The 20,471-nt window shown below is 43.0% G+C and overlaps 1 protein-coding gene across 1 annotated transcript in view; it reads left to right on the top strand.

Moving 5' to 3' along the window:
- The window catches only part of KLHL29 (kelch like family member 29), a 145,770-nt gene that overhangs the window by 112,583 nt on the left and 12,716 nt on the right, over window positions 1-20,471 (top strand). Inside the window, exons 9-11 of the mRNA XM_058802019.1 lie at window positions 2,311-2,491; window positions 10,958-11,151; window positions 19,243-19,387. Coding sequence (XP_058658002.1) covers window positions 2,311-2,491; window positions 10,958-11,151; window positions 19,243-19,387 — 520 coding nt within the window. The remainder of the gene's footprint in view (window positions 1-2,310; window positions 2,492-10,957; window positions 11,152-19,242; window positions 19,388-20,471) is intronic.

Genomic DNA, 20,471 nt, shown 5'->3' with positions numbered 1-20,471 from the left:
CACACCCCGTCCTTGGACTCAGTTTAACAGGTCCATGTCCTTCTTGTCCTGGGGACCCCAGAGCTGAACACTGTACTCAAGGTGGGGTCTCACAAGAGCAGAGCAGAGGGGGGAAAATCACCTCCTCAACCAGCTGGTCCTGATGCTTTTGCTGCAGCCCAGGATACGCTGACTCTCTGGGCTGTAAGTGCACTTTGCTGGGTCATTTGCTGGTTTTTGTCCACCAGTATCCCCCAGTCCTCCTCTAGAGGGCTGTTCTCAATCCATTCAACCCCCCCCCCAGATTTACTGGGCTGGGAGAAAAGTTACAATACCCAGACAAAGCAGAACCTGACAGAGTTTTACCCAGCTGCTCCTGGGGAGGAAAAAAAAAAAAAGGTAGGAATAATGTTGGGAGAGAGGAATTCCCCTGCTTTTATCATTCTTCATGTCTCTGCAGTGTTAACTTACTCTCAGAGCAGTCAACAACAATATTTTACAGTTGCAATGTGAAGAAAATAGGTCTGACATCCATCAAGCATGCAAAGAGGTTTCAGTGCCATAGAAACACAATTTAAAATACTCTCTGTATTTGAATCTAAATGGTAGGTTATGGAATTTGAGACAGACAGACTGAACTGCTGAATATGTGACCTACACTTAAAGTATTTGCTTACAGGAGCATTCATGTTTTGTACTTGTTGAAACTTCTCTTCTGACAGTAGTCACTAGCCCTATAATCTTCTTAGTTTTGGTGAAACTGAGACCATGCTCTTAAAAGGCTTTAACTTCCAAAGTATCTGACAACACCATGCCCTGAGCATCACAGTATCTGGATTTTTGCAGTCTGTTGGTACCTCTGCTTGGCTAGAGGGGGAATAGCAATTCCACCAGACAATGCAAGAATGCTCTGATGGCACCTGAGTGGGGCTGGATGATTAGAAGAGGAGGCTGGGCAGGGAGGTGCGGATGTGTGTCATCCGAGGATGTCGTTGGGAGCACAGATGCACCTGGCATCTGTACCAGTAAGGGGTTACAGCTGTTGCCTTTCCCTTGCCGAGCTCTCTCAGTGCATTTTCTGCAGTAAATTGCTGCCTGTGGTGTTAAATTCCATTAATACTGCATAGAGACCCTAAGAATTGATTGGAAATTATTTCTTGATGTTTTTTTCCCCATGCTTGTTTGCCCATGCTTGAGAGCAGCTGGAGCAAAAGTCTTCTGGGGAGGCTTTTGTCAGATGTTGGCTTTTAGTTATTCTTAGCTGAGGTGCTTTCCAATATGTACAGCCATTTTAGGCTGTGCCATACCTAGTAACGAAAGCTTAGAGTCCTAATTTTAAAGCTCATTTCAGCTCTTTCCCTTGAATCTGGATGAGTGACTGGATGGTGTTTGGTGGCTGCAACCAGGAGAGCTGGAAATGCAGCTAAGAGTCAGTTGATATTTTGCATTGCTCAGATGTAGAAGACACAGGAAAAATGTGAAGGGGAGCCAACAGAAGTGAGAATGGCCTGCTGCAAGCTCCAAGAACTGGACCTTGCACTGCATAGCATAGGTTTGGAGAGCAAAATACCAAGGAGGAAGTCTGGTTTTCTCATTAAAACATGGAACTGTGTCTAGTTCATTTTCCTGGCTTGACCATTGACTCTGAGTGTGGTCCCAAACAAATAATTTCATCTCTTTTTGCTTCAAAACAGGATAGTAAGACACCCACTAAGTGGCAACCTTGGAAGCTTCAAGCAGAAGTTAAAAAGTGATCAATATAAATGTTTCATGAGATCATCTTGAACTGTTTTACAGGAGTGGTACAGCTGGTTCTGTCTTTTATCTGCAAATGAAAATAAATAAGAAATTTGCCCCGAAAATTAGAAATTAAGCCTACAGTCCAAGCACTGACTTTATTGTGCCCATACATGTGCTGCTTCAATCCATCACTGTATTAAAGCATTTTAGGTTTCAGGCTGGCCTGTGTCTCACAAGCCAAGATTCACTCAGCCTCCTGACACCTTCTTGCAAGTGTTGCAGTAATTTAATAGACTGGAAGTTATTTATGAACACTGAGAAGGGTCTATCCCCTTATGTATGTGTCCCTCATAGTCTGACATCTTGATTTCTGTATGTCATCTTATTAAAAAAACCTCAGCCTTTGGGGCACATGAATAAATGACACAGATATGCATCATCAGAACAGATGCTCAGTATTGAGGGTGATTTATTTTAATTAGTCAAATGTCATTTGAAGAGTTTTTACTTTGTGACTGGCTTTGATTGCTGTGCGCAGAGCTGCTGCCGTGGCAGGATCTCTGGTAACTCTCCCTTTTCTCTGGGTGCCAGGCGGGATGGAGGCGGGTGTCACGCTGGCCGATGTCTGGTGTTACATGTCCCTGCTGGACAACTGGAACCTCGTGTCCCGCATGACCGTCCCGAGGTGTCGACACAACAGCCTGGTGTACGACGGGAAAATCTATACCATTGGAGGGGTCGGTGTGGCAGGCAATGTCGACCATGTGGAAAGGTAAAAAAAACAACAGAACCCACACCTGAAAAACAAAACCCACAAAACCAAACCATGTGGTGTTTGCTGGAGCTTTTCCTTCATGCTACGCTAAAGGACTGTTTGCCTTTTAAAGGACGCATCAAATGGACTGTATATGTTAAAATAACCTTTTATAACAGCTAAGAAAGTAGGAAAGTGGAAGGATTAGATTCCATTTAAAAGCTTCAGTGGAAAGCATTGTTTCAAAACCAAAGAGGAAAGTTGCCAGTTTCTCTCTTTGCTCAGGGGAGGGAAGAGAGGAATTAAGCTTCTTTGGACATTTTTCCAGGTTATACAATGAACTAATAAACTCCTTTTGAATTTAGTATTGATGAAAGTCTTTACAGACCACAATAGTATTTTTTTTTTCCTTTTAAATCAAAAAAAAACCAACAGCAAAGCAAGTTTCTTGTATGTGTTTTCCTGGTGTAGCACCTCAGCCTTGACCTGGCTGGAAGATCCTCCCTTTGGTGGTCTTGGCCTGGGGCTGGGACCTGCCAAGTTCACAGTAAAACAACCAATAATAAATGGAAACAGTTTTGAATTCCTGGCTGAACAAAGATGGGAGAGAATGGAAATTTCTCTTTTCAAGTAGACTCCAGATGTCATTTTTTTCACATGGAACTTAAAAAAACATGAAGGAACAAAAGTGCAACAAAAATATTTCACTAAGTAAAATTCCAAAACCAACTGATTTCTTGTCACCCATAGCATTCAATAAAGCCATAGATTTTATATCTATATCAATGTTTTCATTAAAAAAATAGAATTCACTTTAAAATGCAGTTTATTTTGGAATATTCTATTCCAAAAATATCAATACAGTCTTAGCCTTCCCCAAACACTTAATTGGGAAATATATTTGGGAAATGTTTTTCCTAAGTGAATGTGGCAACCAAAAATATTTTTGTCAGTTAAAACGCTGAATTTGAATACTTCTTCAGTAACATTTTGAAGCAGGCATTTTCCAGTAAAAGTTGCCTTAACAGTCAAGACAAATAGAGATAGGCCATCAGGAAGGATTTCAGGGGAAGAAAAAACAACACATTTTTCAAAAGTTTGGGAACTGGTGTTGGTGATGATGCTCTCAGACATCAGGGAAGTGCAGACAGCAAAAAATGAATGATAACTCATAACAGTGAACACAGCATGTGAACACTGCTCCCCTCCTTCACCCAGAACTTAAGGTGGGCATTGCCCATGGAACTTGCTTTGGAAAAAATCTCATCCTTTTCAGCAAATTTGTTTCTGATATCTGTAGGTATTCATCCCATAATTTAAGTCAGTAAATTTTTAACTGGCAGAACTATTTTTGTGAGCACAGGAAAAAAAGGGCCCAGGAAAGAGATGCTGTTTCATTCCATCTCTTGATAAAGATGAGCAGCAAAAGAATGCTATTGAAGAGTCTTGATAGTTGTCATTGATTAAATTATCTCTTTTCAGTTTTCCTTGGGCCTGATTTCTGTCTCTGCTCTGATTCTTACTGTCTCTGTTAAAGAATCCAAAATGTTGGTCAGCAGAATGAACCCTAAATCAAGCAGAGTCCCCGCCAGTCCTTCCCCTCTCATGTCAGTCACCCAGCCCTCACCACAGATGACATTGCAGCCTGCAAAGTCACACTCAGGCCTTTGGTGGCCCCTGCTTGGCTCAGTGAGAGCAGCAGTGCTGGTTTTCCATTGTAGCAAGCCCACCAGGAGACCTGGATGTGGGAAAGGAGCAGATTTCCTCACTATCATTTCAGTGCACACTGTCTCAGCCACAATAAGGATGTCTTGTCATGGGGATTTGCTAAACCCGTGGTTATAATTAATCTGCTGTTGTCTATAGAGTGGCTTGTGAGACAGAGCCATGGAAAAAGTGCAACATGGCCTCCTTCGGGCTATGCTGGGAAATGAGAGAAGTTTGGGGATGTTTCCTTTTTTATTCTTCATAGTAAAATGACAGTAGGGGGTGACAGAAGTGAAGCACAGCATGGCTGAAGCTGTGTTTTGGAAAGGATATTTCAGGGTCTGCTGTCAGAAATGAAGGTGACAGAAGGCTGACTCTCCTAGCAGTGCTCAACAAAGTCAGGCCTTTTCACACAAAAGCCCTTCCCACTTGGACAAGGCAGGGTTCAGGAATTTAAACTGCTGTACCTATTTTTGCAAGCAGTGAGGATTTCTGAATTTGGATTGCAGCTTTGGGAAAAAAACTCACTAAAATACAAACTAAAATTACTTTTAATTGCTGAATTGGCTGCTGTGTTACAAGCAGCGAATGCCCACTTTTTGGTTCTGCTTTTCTTCCCTCTCCTCCTCTAGAGCTAAAAGAAACCAACTTTCTCCTAACATATTTCTGTGTGGATTGCACATTCCTCTTTCAAATACTGTGTTGGTTTGGATGGGACAGTGTGATACAATCTCTCAGTAAGGGGTAAACCTCTGTGTCATTTCAGCAGGTCATATAAAAGCACTAAATTAAAATAATGTGGCGTGATCATATGCTCTGTGTCAAGTGATGCCAAAAATTACATTTACCTCTATCACTCCTCCCCTCAGTGTGGAATTGCAGACACACACTCCTGGGTTTTGGGGTAGTTTTTCACCTTCTAGGAGGCCTCTGAGATTATAGCCCTGTTATGCCCCCAGATGGAGGTGCAGGGGCTTATCCAGGCCTGACCCTGCAGTCCTGGGCTGTACCACAGTGTGAAGGGCAAGGCACTGAACATCCTCCTTCACTGGACCATTTACCACCTCCCCTGGTGCACATGCAGCTTATCTTTCCCAACCACATTTTGCTTTCTGCTTGCTCAGTCAGCCCAAGCGTGACCATGCCCAGCTTTGGCCAGGTTCTGACGTGTGTCTGTTGGCGTGGTGAAGGGCATGTCTCCACTCCAAAGTGGCTTAGCCTGACCTCACCAGTGAGCAGACCCAGAGGATGATGTCTACAGGGTGTCTCACCGCAGTGGGTCTTTGAAGACAGAGAACATAGCATTTTCTCCCAGTTTCTTTCTTGTTCTCCACATGTTTTTCATGGAATTCTTGTAATATTTGATCCTAAATGGTTAAAATCTTACAAATATGGTTTTTACAGCATCTTACTTTTTAAAAGCAAATGTCAGGCCACCTTAGCTATACATGATGCCACATGCCTGCAGTTCATACATCTGCTGCACCATTACAAAGCATTAAAGCAAGTAGGGACCACTGGACTCATAATGATTAATGGCATCAGCTCCTGTGTCCCTCTCTCTGTGCTTTCAGTTGTGTCATTGATGCTGAAGGGTGCAGCTTCACCCAGAAATTCTGGTGCCACTTCAAACAGCGGGTGTTTTCCCATCAAATTCAAGAGGGCTGAGATTCTTTACCCTTTATCTGCCATTTGTCTGTAAGGAGGCAGCAAAAATTCCATCTCGATGGATAATATGGGACTATCAATCACAAACAGATGAATAGAAGTCATTCGTTACTCATCTTAAAATAATATGCATGTGCCAGAGGGGCTGAGTTATAAGTCCATTTGTGGCTGTGCATGGGTATATGTTCAGGGAAAGTTATGTTTTTGCAATGAGTGTTTAGGGAAATAACAGCATGGCTGCAGTTCTCCATCAAGCCCCTCTGGCAAGGTTCTGTGTGACAGGAAGCAAGTCATTAGGTGTTAGGCAAGAAGGTATTACACTTTCTGTCTTCTTCTGAGATATGAGTTAAGTTGGGAGCTGGTGAAATGAAGTGGATCCACGAGCTAGGTCTTTGGATAATGGATGGGCCCTGTAATATATGCAATTTGAGAGCCGAGAAGGCTGTGTATGCTGACAAGACAATGTATGTGACTGGAAGTGTGGAAATGTGGGTGCTTTGTGGTTATTATATGTTTGGAGGACAGAAGAAGATGAATCCCCTTGACCTGACAGCACTTTTGCAATAACGTTTTCTAAAATTAGGAGATTACTTTTATGGCAGTGCATACATTGAAGACAGCCTAAAAAAATCCATGTGAAGAATAAGCTTTATACATTTTAAAACCTGCTTCAGAACTTCTTGTTTTAGAATCATGTAGGAATTAGGGGTTCTCCCCCAAGGAAGGTGTACATTTCTTCATCAGGATTGCCATGCACTGGAACAGGCTGCCCAGGGGAGCATTGGAGTCACCATCCCTGGAGGTATTTAGAAGTCATGTAGATGTGGTGCTGATGGACATGGTTTAGTGGTGGGCTTGGCAGTGCTGGGTTAGTGGCTGGACTCAATGATTTTAAAATATCTTATGTAGATGAAAGAAAATCACATATATTGTCTTGTCTTAGGATAGTTTCTTAAGCCTGTCAGAAGAAAAGAAAAAAGGCAAAAAATAGTAATCCATTACTGTGATTTTAAATATGTGAATTATCTGAAGAGCAGTTCAATAAGACACTGTACTGCTTTAGTTTAAATAGAAGCTTTCTTGCAAACATAATTAAATAATGCTTAAATAACTGAAGGATTTCCTGCAGACTGACAGAAATGGTCAGTGTGTAAGCAGCTGACCATGATATAAGGATCTTATTATGTGAATAAATGAAGATACACATATCGCTGTTTAACCTAGGAGGAGAGAAATTAAGAGACTGAGGAGGAAAAAAAATACTGTTTTCAGGTACTGAAGAGATCAAAAGTCAAGAAGGCAGTGAAGCGAGTGGCACAGCTTGAAATGAAAGGTTTGCTGCTGGTAACACTGAGGTGATAGGGAAAGAGCAAGGAAGGAGGAGGTGAATGAAATGAATGAAAGACAGGGAAGATCAGTCCCGCAGATTAAAAAATCCTAAGAGTGAAGAGTTGTGGAAACCAGCAAGGTTTTATTTCTGCATGTGCTCTCTTTAGGCCTGAGCTGTATTTTCTGCTGGATTCGGATCATTTGTTGTATCATGGGTATATAAATTATACATATACATACATATATACATTATATATACAGATAATGTGCATATACACATATGTAAGAGATCTAAAAATATATAAGGTATGTGTGAATAATACATAAATCAGAAGGTAGTGAGTGCACAAGGGTCAGATGAGATCCCTGTGCCCAGAGCAAGCGACACATGAATGACAGGTGGGGACACGTGTCCTGCAGGGCTGGGGACAGAGGAAGGAGTGTGAGGCCAAGTGTATAAAACCACACATGAGTCCCTAGCATGCAAGGACTGCAGACCAGGAGTCAGCCATGGGAAAGGAGATGTCTTTGAAGATTCAAGTTCAGCAAATTGGATGGGCTCAGTAGGCCCACGGCCAAGGACAAGCATGGACACACCAGGAGGGAGCAGCGGAGGAGAGGGAAGAAAAACCTTGGCTTGGCTTGAAGCCAGCTCACATTATGTCTCCATCTACAGCTTCAAACAGGGGATTCGAATGCAAAGCTTGACTAATGGAAAGAGATCAAAGTGATTATTCTTTAAATCAGTTTCCTCCCTGCTGGCCCTTGAGCAAGGCTGGTGTGACAGGCAGCCAGGAGCCCCACGAGCTCCAGTGGCCGTGGTGTGATCACAGTGCCAGGGATGACACAACAGATGGAAAAGCCCTAGGGCAGGGAGGTAAAGCAGGTGTCAGTATTTTCTGTCCTGGGAGGTTACAAAGGTTCACCTTCATTCATTTTTAAACCAATTTAGTTAATCTGGTGCAAATCCCTGTGTGAACACATTAAGAGCTGACTTGAGATTGACCAAAATGATGGAAACCTGCCTTGCAGGACTTAAGGAGCTTAGACTACTTAGTTTATCCCATAGAAGGTAAAGAGTTGACTTTATTATTTTCTGCACGTCCATATGTGAAAGAGAGAGATTTGATAAGCAGACAGCTTTATAATCCAACAGGGAAAAAGAAACAAACTTTCTGGTGGGTGGAAGCTGAAGCAAAACAGACTAGAAATCAAGTCTACCCATTCTGCAAGGATGGAGTGAACTGGAGGAATAAATTCCCAGGGGATGAAGGGACTTGGTGAACAGCTGTCAGGAAGCCTTGAAGGCATCAATTTCTCCTCTTCAGCCTCAGGACTAGGGCAGACACTCAAGAGAGTTGCTTCACTAAGCAGCCCATGTAAAACCCACATTATCTGGCCATGTTAGGTAAACAAGGACTTGCGCCCACCTGCTTTATGGTTCACTGATTTTATAAACCAAATGGCCTTCAAGAAAAGAGTGGGGGTTTAAGCTTCACCACATGCGCCTGTATCCAGTAGATTTTCAGCCTTTGGCTTTCAGCAGATAAAGTGGGACTCGTCGGTTTTGGTTTTTCAGTGGCTGGTGAAGGACAATAGGGGAAAGAAAGATCTACTGTGTCATCACAGAGCATAAACAGACAGCAGTGGAAGTGCGTTAAAAATGGGGCCTATGGGACCTGAGGCAAGGACATTCATCCAGAAAAAAAGATGATTGTTTTTGTAATTTGAACCTTTCTCTAGTATTCCTATGGATGCAGGCCTCAGCCACACCCAGCCCCCAGCGTATATTTAGCCCTTCTTCCCAAAAACATATTGGGACACCCAGAATGTTGTTGCCAAAAATCTCCTTGTCTGGGGAGCTGAAGTGTGCCAGGTACTTGTGCCAGCAACAGGGAAGGGACTTGGCTGCTCACCACCCCCATCTCAGACCACTTTGCCCACAAATGTTCCTGGTGCTAAATCAGAGTGGATGGTGTGAGACAAAATGTATCAGTTGACAGGTGGAATGGTCCTAAAGGGGGAACAAGAGAAAGAGCACTAGGTCAGTTCTCAGCTCTGTTGTTTTTCTCATTCTATACCCAATTATAGCCATTTTTTTTAACAAGGCATCAGGAATTAAATTACCAGTTACTGCAGTAGCTGAGTTAGCAAAGTATGTCCCAAAAGCAATGTGTGAAACTTTATATTATGTGAGATTCTTTTGCATATCTGCTCGGGTGGATGTGAGTCTTGCTCCCTCTGAGTGCTGTGAGTGAATGCAGGAGATGCAGCCATGTGGTGATTTCCTGGAGGAGCTGCTTGTGCAGTCAAAATGCATCTGCAGGCTCAGGTTTGGTACAAGAATCAGCCCAGCAAAGGTGTGTCACTGTGAATACTCCCAGCACCATGTTGTTTAATCTTGTTATATTTCTTCCCTTTGATCACTTGTTGTAGATGAATTTAATTTCTGTGTAACTAATTTAGACCATCATACAAGGCAGTTCTCCATGCTCATTATAAGGGACTTTCCTTATTTTTTTTTTAGTTAAAATTTGCCTCCCTCTTGCTTTTGCTTCAGTTTTATGAATGTGTTAATTACTTTCAGTTATGTTACTTAGAAACTCATTAGTGCATTTTTATTAAGCACATTATTTTTTGCTGTTTATGCCATTTTTATCATTCCTCCCTTTTATTTTCCCTAAGTTTGAGCAGTGAAAATTTGAGGGACATGTTACATAGGGAGAATTCCCTTGTTGCCAAATGATATTTTGCAGATGGGTTCATGTTCATCAATTCATTTCATGTTTGCATATTGCATATCACTGTCTTTAAGAGTAAAAGCCCTGAATGGGTGGTGAGGGTTTCTGTTCTGGCAGTCAACAATTCTGAAAAATCACGATGCAGGAAACTCCTCTTTGACTGCATCTGTCATTACATGGAAATACAGAAACCTAAAAATCACGTTATTCTCCACTGTCTCCAAGACTCATTTTAGTACAGCTATTAGGATCCCTGCCACATTATCTTTAAAAAAAAAGGGATGCCTGTACTTGTGATGTTGTCTAAAATGAATCTTCATCCATGGATTGTTAACTGTACATCCCTTATGATCAATGGCTTAATTAAATCAGATACTTATGACCTTAAAACTAATCTAGCACTTTCATGCATACTCTTTTCTGTTTGATTCATGTCAAATACAAATGCAATGGTAAAATCTTACTCCAGCATTAACAGCTGCAGCATCCTGAAATGAAGCACAGTAGCTTGGTTTGCATACTGAAAATTAAATGGAAGCAACTTATTCTGGCACAAAATGAGAGTTGCTGGTCAGTTAACTGGAGTAAAAGGAGCCATCATGTTGCATTATGTTACAGGTGAGATGTGTTCCACAAGCTGAACAACTGAATTATATTAACAGTTGCCTGCCCACAGTCACTATTGGATATCTCTGCACTGATTAGCAAGAATAATCTCATTGTATACTCATTAAAAGAAATTAATCAGTGGAAGACATCTCAACAAAGATGTCCCGAGTTTCTACACCTTGGACTGTAATGAGATTTGAGAGGCATATACAGAAAACAGAACCAGCTTTCTCTGGACTTCTATCCATGTTTTAAAATCTTAGAGAAAAGCATTCATTACACTGTTTACCAAGTGGCTGAATTTGCAAGATGTTAAAAAAAATACATTTCCACCTCTGCTTTCCTTCTGCTTGCCAAGCCACCTTTCTGTGCCTGTCTGTGCTGCCCAGTGCTGCTGAGCTCAGCTCACTGCTCCTGCTGTCATCCCCAGGTACGACACCATCACCAACCAGTGGGAGACCATCGCACCCCTGCCCAAGGCCGTGCACTCGGCTGCGGCCACCGTGTGCGGGGGCAAGATCTACGTCTTCGGAGGGGTCAACGAGGCCGGCCGAGCCGCGGGGGTCCTGCAGTCCTACATCCCTCAGACCAACTCCTGGAGCTTCATAGAGTCCCCAATGATTGGTAAGTGTGTGGGGTGTCACAGCAGATCTCTGTGCTTACAGGTGTCTGAATGCCTTGTTGTGGGGTGGGAGGGGATATCCCTGTAACATACTGGCAGGAATGTGTGGGTATTATACCAGAGAAGCAATTATCTGGATTTCTGCTGAAGGCAATTGTCATTCATTAATACACACAAGTTACCAAACAGCAGTGATGAGTTCAAAGCAGAGAAGAAAAGAAATCAATTAACTAGATATGAACAATTAGCCGGTTTAGATTTTAAAAATCTCCAAGCGCAGTGAAACTTCATGCAGACATCCTGTGTTGTCCATGTGGGCTCACAGCACTGCTCAAGTAGTGGATTATCACTCATGGGTTTGTTAAAATGCTGCCTGTCCTGTGGGAAGTGACAGGCAGCATTTAGTGACTGGGATTTATCAGGGGTGTCCACAGTCATATGTGCTTCAGAGGCTGACAGCTTCAAGATGTAGTTTATTAAAACTCTGTTTATTAGTTTATGAAGCCCTTGAGTTCACAAAACATAAAGAGCAAGACGAAAAACCAGGTTTTCCAGTGTACCAGCCAATGTCAGAGGTGGTGACTTCCTTCCAAAATTAGAACAGCACTCAGAAGTTTGCAACTTACTTGCTTTCTGTGGCGATTTGCACCCTGAGTGTTTCGGCTGCTTTTGGCCATGAGGTTTAGCACTCAGGCAGGCGAGGATGCTCCTGCAGGCGACAGCTGACCTGGGTCATCTGCTCTGCACTGGGCTCTGCCAGCCTTCAGTCTGGCTGCACCCAAGTGGCCAAAGAAACAACTCACACACAGTTATTGCAGAGAAGCTACTTTCAGAGTGGTTTGCCTTCACCTCCTAGTTCAGAGAATCATACAGTGGTTTGGAATCTTTAAAGGCCACGTAACCCAAGCAATAACCAAGGCCATCTTTCACTAATTCATTTTGCTCAGAGACCTGTCCAACTTGACCTTGAAGTTTCCAGGGATGGGCAACCTGTCTGGGCAACCTGTTCCAGTGTTTCCCCATTTGTGTTGAAACTGTGACTTCATTTTTAAAAAAAAATTACTGAGCCTTAGAGCAATAGGAATAGCAAGTAATCATAGAAGGATAGCTGTAAGGTATTCAGGTAAGTCCTAAGCAAAATCAGAAACTTAGAATAAGCTGCTTTTTCCTTTGCAGCTTGTTACAATGATTCCAGCCTTTTGCTGGGGTCCTGGTAGATCAGGTCAGGAGGAGCTGGCACTCATTAGTGCATTTTAGGGAGGCTGCAGCCTCCCTTGCCCAGACAGCGCCGCTGCTGCCGGTCCCACGTGCTGGGTGACATGCGCAGGATGCAGCGTGAGGCACCCAACAGGAGGGTGTTAGCCAGACAAAGGCATGTTTGTGTAAGACAGCAGCACAAACAGCCCCACTGCCCAGCTTTTTCCATCACATGGCTACAGCTATTGCTGCTCCTTTAATTAAAAAAATAAAAAAAACCTGCAAAAATGAGTGCTTTATGTAAAGCCATGTTCCTCTTCCTTACTGTAATAGTACAAGTGCCACAGGAGCTAAGGAATCATCCCCTGGGCGTGTTAGAATCTAGCAAGTATCAACTCTATGTGTGCTTAAAAAAAATCATCTTAACCATCCAGAGTTGGGTTCATCACCCATTGTTCTAATTGAGTTGTACTATTATTTCTTAATAGTACAAAGATACATTAAAGATACTCGTGAAGTTAAAGGATGGTATTTATGTTTTCTTGGGGTAAGCAAAGTTCATTAGTTAAGCTGAAGGCATAAAATAAATGATAAAACAAGGAGTTCGTTGTTGGGTAATGCATAAGGTCAATTTACTTGCAAATAACTTAAAATAACACAAAGTCTGAAAAATGGCACCACCATGGTGAATGTCTGGGAATGTGAACTGGTGTAATGCCTGATCTTCACTACAAGGCAGTGGGAATTTTGGAAATATATTTTAATTTCTCCAGCTCTACAGAAACTATAGTGTCACCAGTATTTTTCAAGTATCTCCCCAAGAACTAGATGTAGTGACAGGTACAGTACAGACTAAAGGAAAGAGGAAGTAGAAGGAGCCTTTTGCAAAATGGAGCTGGGTTCAGTCCTGACATGATCACTGCCAGGGTGCCTGTGACAGTATCAGAGGCTCTTCGTGTTGATTTGTGAGTTCCTAGGGTGTACCTGTGAGCTAAGGCAGCTGAGATGTCTAATGGTGAGTTGTTACAAAGTCACCCCAAAGATCGGTGAAACCTGTTTGACCTCAAATAGGGCAACAGTTTATTTAAAAATGCCTCAAGCGTGCTCAGATATGCAACAGTAGCTGCAGGTATTGAAAGCCCCCACGGTCTGTGGAGATTTTTAGACCAGTAGCACCTGTCTCAGTTCACTGTGGTATTTTATGATAGTGAGTTGAATGCAGTGTGGCACACATTTGAACCCAAAAGGTCCATCTCTGTCAAAGCATCACGTGCCAGCCTAACCCAAGGCAGCACTGGTATCAACCATGGCTCATGTTCTGTTCAGTCTGAGTGGAGGTGAAGCAGGCTGGACACTGACATCCTGCCTGTGCACAGATGCACACTGGGGACTGATAGCAAGTCCATGTAGCTCAGGCCTTGCTCTTCTGCCTGGAATTCTAGGAATATGCATTGAATTCACTCTCAGTTCCCATTTATTCTTTATGCTTCAGCTGTCAGGAGGTGTTGGGACGTGGATACCTGTGAGCAGTAGATGTGAGCCCAGGCTCACTGACACACTGCATGCAGATGCTGTGGAAATCTTTGGGCAAGTGTTGGTCACACACATCCACATTTGGGGAGGAGAAGGCCTTCCTCAATGCCTCATCCTCTGCCCTGTGTCAGTCCTTCCCACCTTGGAGTGGGCAGATGTTCCTGCAGCAGTGCAGCCCACAGCTGGATGTCACTGGGAGCCTCACAGGGCTTTCACACTGCATGTTTGCAGTAAACCACGTTGCACATCCCCATCTCATGTTTTTAGATGTGAAAACAAAAGTCCTACATGAGTAAATGAACCAAGGCTATGTACTTGCAGCATCTGCCTTTCCATTTCTGGACAAGATGTCCTATATAGCTGTGCTAAAAATGTATTCCGTGCCCAGCTTCCTGAGCTTTGTCTTATTTAACAAGATGGCCATGGACATGCTGAAGTCAGGGATTTTAAGTAAGTCTAATTACTTGGTCACTGCCTTTTAGTTCACATTGTGCCTTCGTGACAGGGCAATAAATATTACCTTTTTTTGATACTCTGAACAGTCGGTGTGGAATTAAAAGTTTTTATTAACGTTTTTGGATTGTAAGAAAACCAGTATTTAATTACCATGATTATTAAATTTTTAAATCTGGTGAGAACCAGAAAACAGAGATCTAAGATCTGTGGGTATTTCTGGTTTCTAATCCCAGTATCTAGTTCCTCACCATACAATTTACTCCTGCAGTGATATGTCAGATGTCCCACCAAAGTGGGACAATCACAGACCAAGAATGCAAGCCCTATCTAGAAAACAGCACTAGAAGCATCTGCACATTTTTACTGCACTGTTCCATGGCTTATTTGGGCTAAAATGAATAATAATAATAATTTATTTTTTGACTTTACAAGAAAAATCAGATACATGTCTTGGCACTCTCCCAAAGCCAATAGTTTGGTATTTTTGTAGGGGAATATGGCTGCCTTTCACCTGAAAGTCCCACAGCAATGAGTGTTTAATCTCATTCTTCAGTGTCTTTTTCTTTCCATGGCCAGTTCTTAGTGTTTTTCAACCGACTGAGCTTTAATGTCTTTATCACCCATTTCTCCTCTGTACATGCCATGTGCTCTCTTCAGAATTACTTTTTCCACCCCTCACTGTTTCTCTACCTGTTCTCTGCCCTTTGCCCTGCAAAATCAGTATTTTTGTGTTGCTGTTTATTCAATGTCCCTTTCACTCGTACCTCTCCTTCATCTCCATGGCTGTTCTTTTTCCAGCACTCTGAAGGTCACCAACGTAGTGCCCATAAATTTGAGGCTAAGGCTGCCCTGTGGTGGCAGGTGAAGCCTCCTGCTTTTGCATGGTCCATGCCCACCACACATACACAAAATGTGGTATTTGCAAGTGAGGACACTCCACTGTGGGGTCTCCAAGGAGGGTTTGCTCAAGGGTCAGTGGGGAATCCATAGGGCTGGCAGCCAGTTGTGTATCTGGAAGAGATCAGCTCCCAGGAGAGTTCTGAGCCTGCAGGGTGACATCCAAGCCCTCACTGATCATGCAGCAGCTTCACCTGGGCCTCACGAGCTGTGTTCAGGATGAGATCACAGTCTCCTGGTTATCCTGTGGCTGTGCCATTCTTGAGTTTGTCTGCAGGGTGTTCAAGGAGGAGAGGAGGCACTTACTATTAAAGGCAGGCTTAGTTTGTGTTAACCAAACTCCTTTCTCTAATCTGCTCCATCAAGTGTATCAACCTCCCCACTGGGCACCCAGAGCTGCCAGGAGACAATTTGGTTGGAGTTCTTCCTGGACTGGTGTCCCTCCTGCATTTCCTCCTCCCAACAAAAACGTTTAACCAGCTTGGTTATAACAACCTTTTTGTGTATGAAGTGCTGCTGTCATTCACTGCAGTGCCCCTTCAGTCTCTGACTGAGTGCATTACTGGGAGGAGGTGTAAGATCTTTGAGCAATCACAGAAGGGAAAACAGGACTGTGCTGCTTGGCCGTGTAATGTAGGGAGAGATGTGAGAGCCACCAACACATCCCAAGGGCAGCCTGTCCTCCCTAAGTGAGGAGCACAGCAGCAGGTTAGATCATCAACCCTGCATGAAGGACACCTCTGGCTCAAGGATTGTCATGGAGTGCACACTCCTTCCTCCAATGGCCTGTCACAGAATAGAACAACTGGCTAATCTTCCTGTAGCAACAGAAAAGGAGAAGGATGTTACCATGTTATCCACTTGGAGAGAAGATTACCCTTTTACCTATTATTTCATTTACATTTATTCTGCCTTCTAATCTCCAGTGTGTTCGCTGACCTGGACAAATCCCATTTAAGATTTTCCAGTGTGAAATCGATTACTATATCAAACAGCCTCAACACTTTCTCTCCAATACTTTGGAGAGGAAAGGAGACTGGTTCTCTGTTTCCATGCTTCCTCTCCCCCCTCTTCCTTTTCTCCAGCAGCCTTTTGAAATACCCAGTGGTCCCACTGTATCCCACAGAAACCTCTGACACATAGAAGCCCCTCTCCAGCTTGCTGCACATTGACCAAAAAGCCCAACCAGAACATGCTTTTGCCAAACTAGGCTCCCCAGCAGCTACCTTGCACTGGGACCATGTTAAGTACTTCAAACACTGACAGAAATTGGAGTCTCCTGAGAGTTTGCATGAGCATACCAAGCCCTGAAAAAGACACCACCACAGGAGGAGGGTGGGTTGCACCTGGGATGAAGTAAGGTTAAAGATTGAAGGTGGTCATTCACACCAAAGTATCTGGAATGATGACTTGAGGTTTCCAAAATCCTGGTATCCATGAACAATTTCTCTCCCCAGGGTAATAAAAAACCCCCAAAGCTGCTTCCTCTCTACCTGTTTGTTGGGGGGTTGTCCCTCATGTCTTTTTGCTGTATCTTCATCAGTAACTGGGGACTTCTTTGAACAGCTCTCTTCCTGAAAGAAACAGCAAAGATTTTTCTTTTTCTGTGTCTCAGACTTACTTGATAACCAATTTATGAAATTAGAGCAAAAGACAAAAGCAGTAAAAAGACAACAGATAGGAGATGTATTGAAAAATTGATGAGTATCAAACACAATTGCCTCTTAAAAAAGAAAGAAAAAGAATATCAGACTGTGCCTATTCAAAAAGGAAAAAAAAAAAGTCACTATAAAAATACTCAAGGGTTTTCCTCTCATTCTTTAACAAAAAGAAATGTGAAGTCAGTGATTCAGTCCCCTGAGAAGTCACTGTTTCTGCCGTGAGGGAGCCCCAAATAATTTCCCTGTGAGATTTGGGAGCTGAGGGAATTTTTTTAATGCAAGAGCTTCATTCTCCTTCAAAACAGTGCTAGTCAGAGGAAAAAAAAACACCCAGGAAGATGTGATAATTAAATATGGAAAATTTCTGGTGAGTGTCTTAAGTGGAAAAAATGTCACATATGCAAGTCTGATTTGGAAAGGGATGCGAGCCGGGATAGATGTTGGGATAGATAAGCCTTTCTGATGAATTACAGTGGCTTAGTGGCACAGTGAAGAAACTGAATACTCCTTGTTCTATTTTCTGGATGAATTAGTTTCTTGCCATCTGTTCCCAAGGATCAGTGACATTTTCCTAATACAGCCATGGTTTTTTGACATATGCCTGTAGATACTCAGCATAGTAGGAGCTCAACTTTAACCCATCACACGGGTTCTGTTTCCCTGCTGGGTGCTTCACCCCTATAGGTCCCCCTGGGCACGTGCCGGTGTGGGGTGGGATGAACTGAGCCACACCACACCATGGCCTTGCTGGGACAGAAGCAGACAGCACAAAACCATTATTTTCATTCTAGTTTTACCAGCTGAAACTGCAGTTAAGGGGATACCTCTCTTCTGGAGATGTTCATCAGCTTTTGCTTAACTCCTGTCAAATTAAATCTCTGTTAAATATTTAATGGAATAAGGTAGTTTTACAAGAACGTCAGGGTTACAACACACCATGCAAGAGGTAAGCAAATCCCAAAATAAAGCTGCCAGATCTGGTTTAAGCCCATCCTTTTCTGTGCTCCTAAAAGGACACAGTCATAATGCTGTAGCTTTGGGAGGAACATATAAACCCCTTTGGTGTTATGTAGAGGCTGCTATCAGAGATGTAAAAGCACAGTAAAGGTGGTATCTCGCCTCCTCTCCAGCTTCTACCTGCAAGTCCCCTTGGGAGGAGGCTGCAGGGGCTGAAACCAGCAGGATTGTGTCCAGTCTGATTCCTTGTTGGAGATGCAGGGGGATCAACCTTCCCTGAGCACATGAAAATGCAGATTTTGGAAAAGCTTTAACTTATATATAACTACAAATGGAGAATTTTTGTGTGTCCCCTGACCCCAGGATGGCCTCCCAGGAAACATGCCCTTCACACCCCAAAGGGCTAAGCCACCTGCCTCTTAGAGAACTGGTTGTGAGGCTTATTTTAACTCAAAGAATGTATTGTCCCATCTTTTGTTCCTAGGCACTACTGACTGGTTCCACAGAAATGTTGATTAAAAAACTGTATCTCATCAAGACAGACATCATCATGAGAAATTTCAGCCCAACTGGCTCATATTTAATAATGTGCATATGGTGTGCTAGCAGCATAAGGGACAAGCCAACTAATTAGATCAGAATTATTTTATTCAATAATTTATGATTAGTTTTACTAATATTTCTAATAATGCCACAGCTAACAAGAATTTTAAAGTGTCCTCAGAAAATCTGATTGAACTTCCTGCAGGATGAGAGATTTGCTTAATTTCAAACTCCCAACCTCACACAGTTTGTTGCTAAATTACAGGAGTGCTTGGAGATATACACACATCTGAAAATAAAAATGCAGGTGAATTTATGAGACAGATAAAGGTGAAAAAGAAATCAGGTCTCAGAAAATCTTCTGAAAATGCATGGGTGACATTCCCACAAGCAAAAGCACAATATAAAAGAGTATCAACTATTGGATATTATTAAGGGGGTCTCTGTGCTATGGGTTTTTGCTATACTTAGCTGCTGCACAGGCATGGGAACCACCTGAGCTAAAATTTGCAGCAATGCAAAATTCTGAAAAAATCTGACATCTTAATTTCATGTGTAAATGTGGAACTTTCTTGGTGACTCCATTAGGCTTCAGGAGAAGATAATTGTTCTTTACCAGTTTAGAGGGAGGCACATACTGGGGGATGAAGAAGTAATGAACTTTAAAAGTGCCTTTGAGAACTTGGAGAGAGGAGAACAAAACCAGGAAAGGTTTCCTCATTTTTCTTTCCCTAGCCTTGGAGGTTTAGAGAAACGTGACTTATCTATAAATAAGGGGAATGTATAAATAAAAAAACAGTCTCCAAACCTGAGCCTAAAACTGATCTCAGTGTTGCTTTCCATTGACAGATAACAAATATGCTCCTGCAGTCACTCTCAATGGGTTCATCTTTATTCTTGGAGGAGCTTATGCACGAGCAACCACCATCTATGACCCAGAGAAAGGCAATATTAAAGCAGGTCCCAACATGAACCACTCCAGGCAGTTCTGCAGGTGAGAAAAAACATTAAAATGGAATTACCGGTGCCTTAACATTTTCTGTTGACAAATAAGCTACTACAAGTGAAGGGGAGAGGGGAAGGGAGGTGTGAACCATTTGGGGTTTTTCCTCATCTCTTTTCTGTACGTGCTCAGGCACACAGCATTTCCCAAAGTGTCCATTCAGCAGTCTGTTATGGTTCACGTGTCTCCTCACGTTCAGGCACGATGGATCATGGGGTGGGATGTGAGTTGGGCTCCTCCAGTGATTACAGGAATGCTGTTCTCAGTTTGCCATGTGCAACTAGAGGATGATAAATACCTTCTGTAGGAGAGACCATCATAATGTGGAATGTTTTTGCTAACCAGCTGAAAGTTCCTTGAAAGAAAAAGAATCCTGAGTAAGCACTACACACGAGTATTAATTACTATTATTTATTAGGTGCCTGTGATTGCTTTTCGGGCTCCCTTCCCTGATTGTGGTCTCAAGTTGAACAAATTTCACCAATTGCCTGACAAAAATAAAACTTGGCAGCCATTGCAGGTACTGGCAGCACTTAAAGGCCTTTTAAATAGTTTTACATGGCTGCTACTGAAAGACGGGCTTGTTCTGCGCTGTGCACAGCCAGCCTTCCCAGAGCACATTCCCAGGCTGGGGAAGGGCTGAGCTGCTGGTTTCCCTGGAAAAGCCACAGCTGGGCTCTAGACACTGCCACAGGCACCAGGTGAGGGTTTGTCATCCATGTCTGATGCAGCAGCACCCTGAGGCACTGAGCCAAGCCAGGGTGGAGGGTCTGTGCCAGGCACTGTCCTGGCAAAGCACTGGCTGGGGTGGGAGGAAGAGCAGCAATGGGCAGCAGCAGGGCCCACAGCAGACCCACTTCTTCCAGATATTCAGCCCCTGCACTTTGCTCCAGGAGTGTCCCTGGCGCCCATCCTACTGTTGGAAAACACCTCCATGTTTTAACTTGGATTTAGCCTTTCACTTGAATGCACATGAGAAAATGCCTTTTAAGAAATCATGCTCAGTTTTTCTCTTTTTGCTGTTTTTTTTTCTCATTTTCACCTTTTTCCCTTCCTTTTATTAATTTAAGGGGCA

This window comes from Ammospiza caudacuta, chromosome 3, assembly GCF_027887145.1.
Source record: "Ammospiza caudacuta isolate bAmmCau1 chromosome 3, bAmmCau1.pri, whole genome shotgun sequence".
Classification (NCBI taxonomy): Eukaryota; Metazoa; Chordata; class Aves; order Passeriformes; family Passerellidae; genus Ammospiza; species Ammospiza caudacuta.
This window is presented reverse-complemented; position numbering and strand designations above follow the sequence as displayed.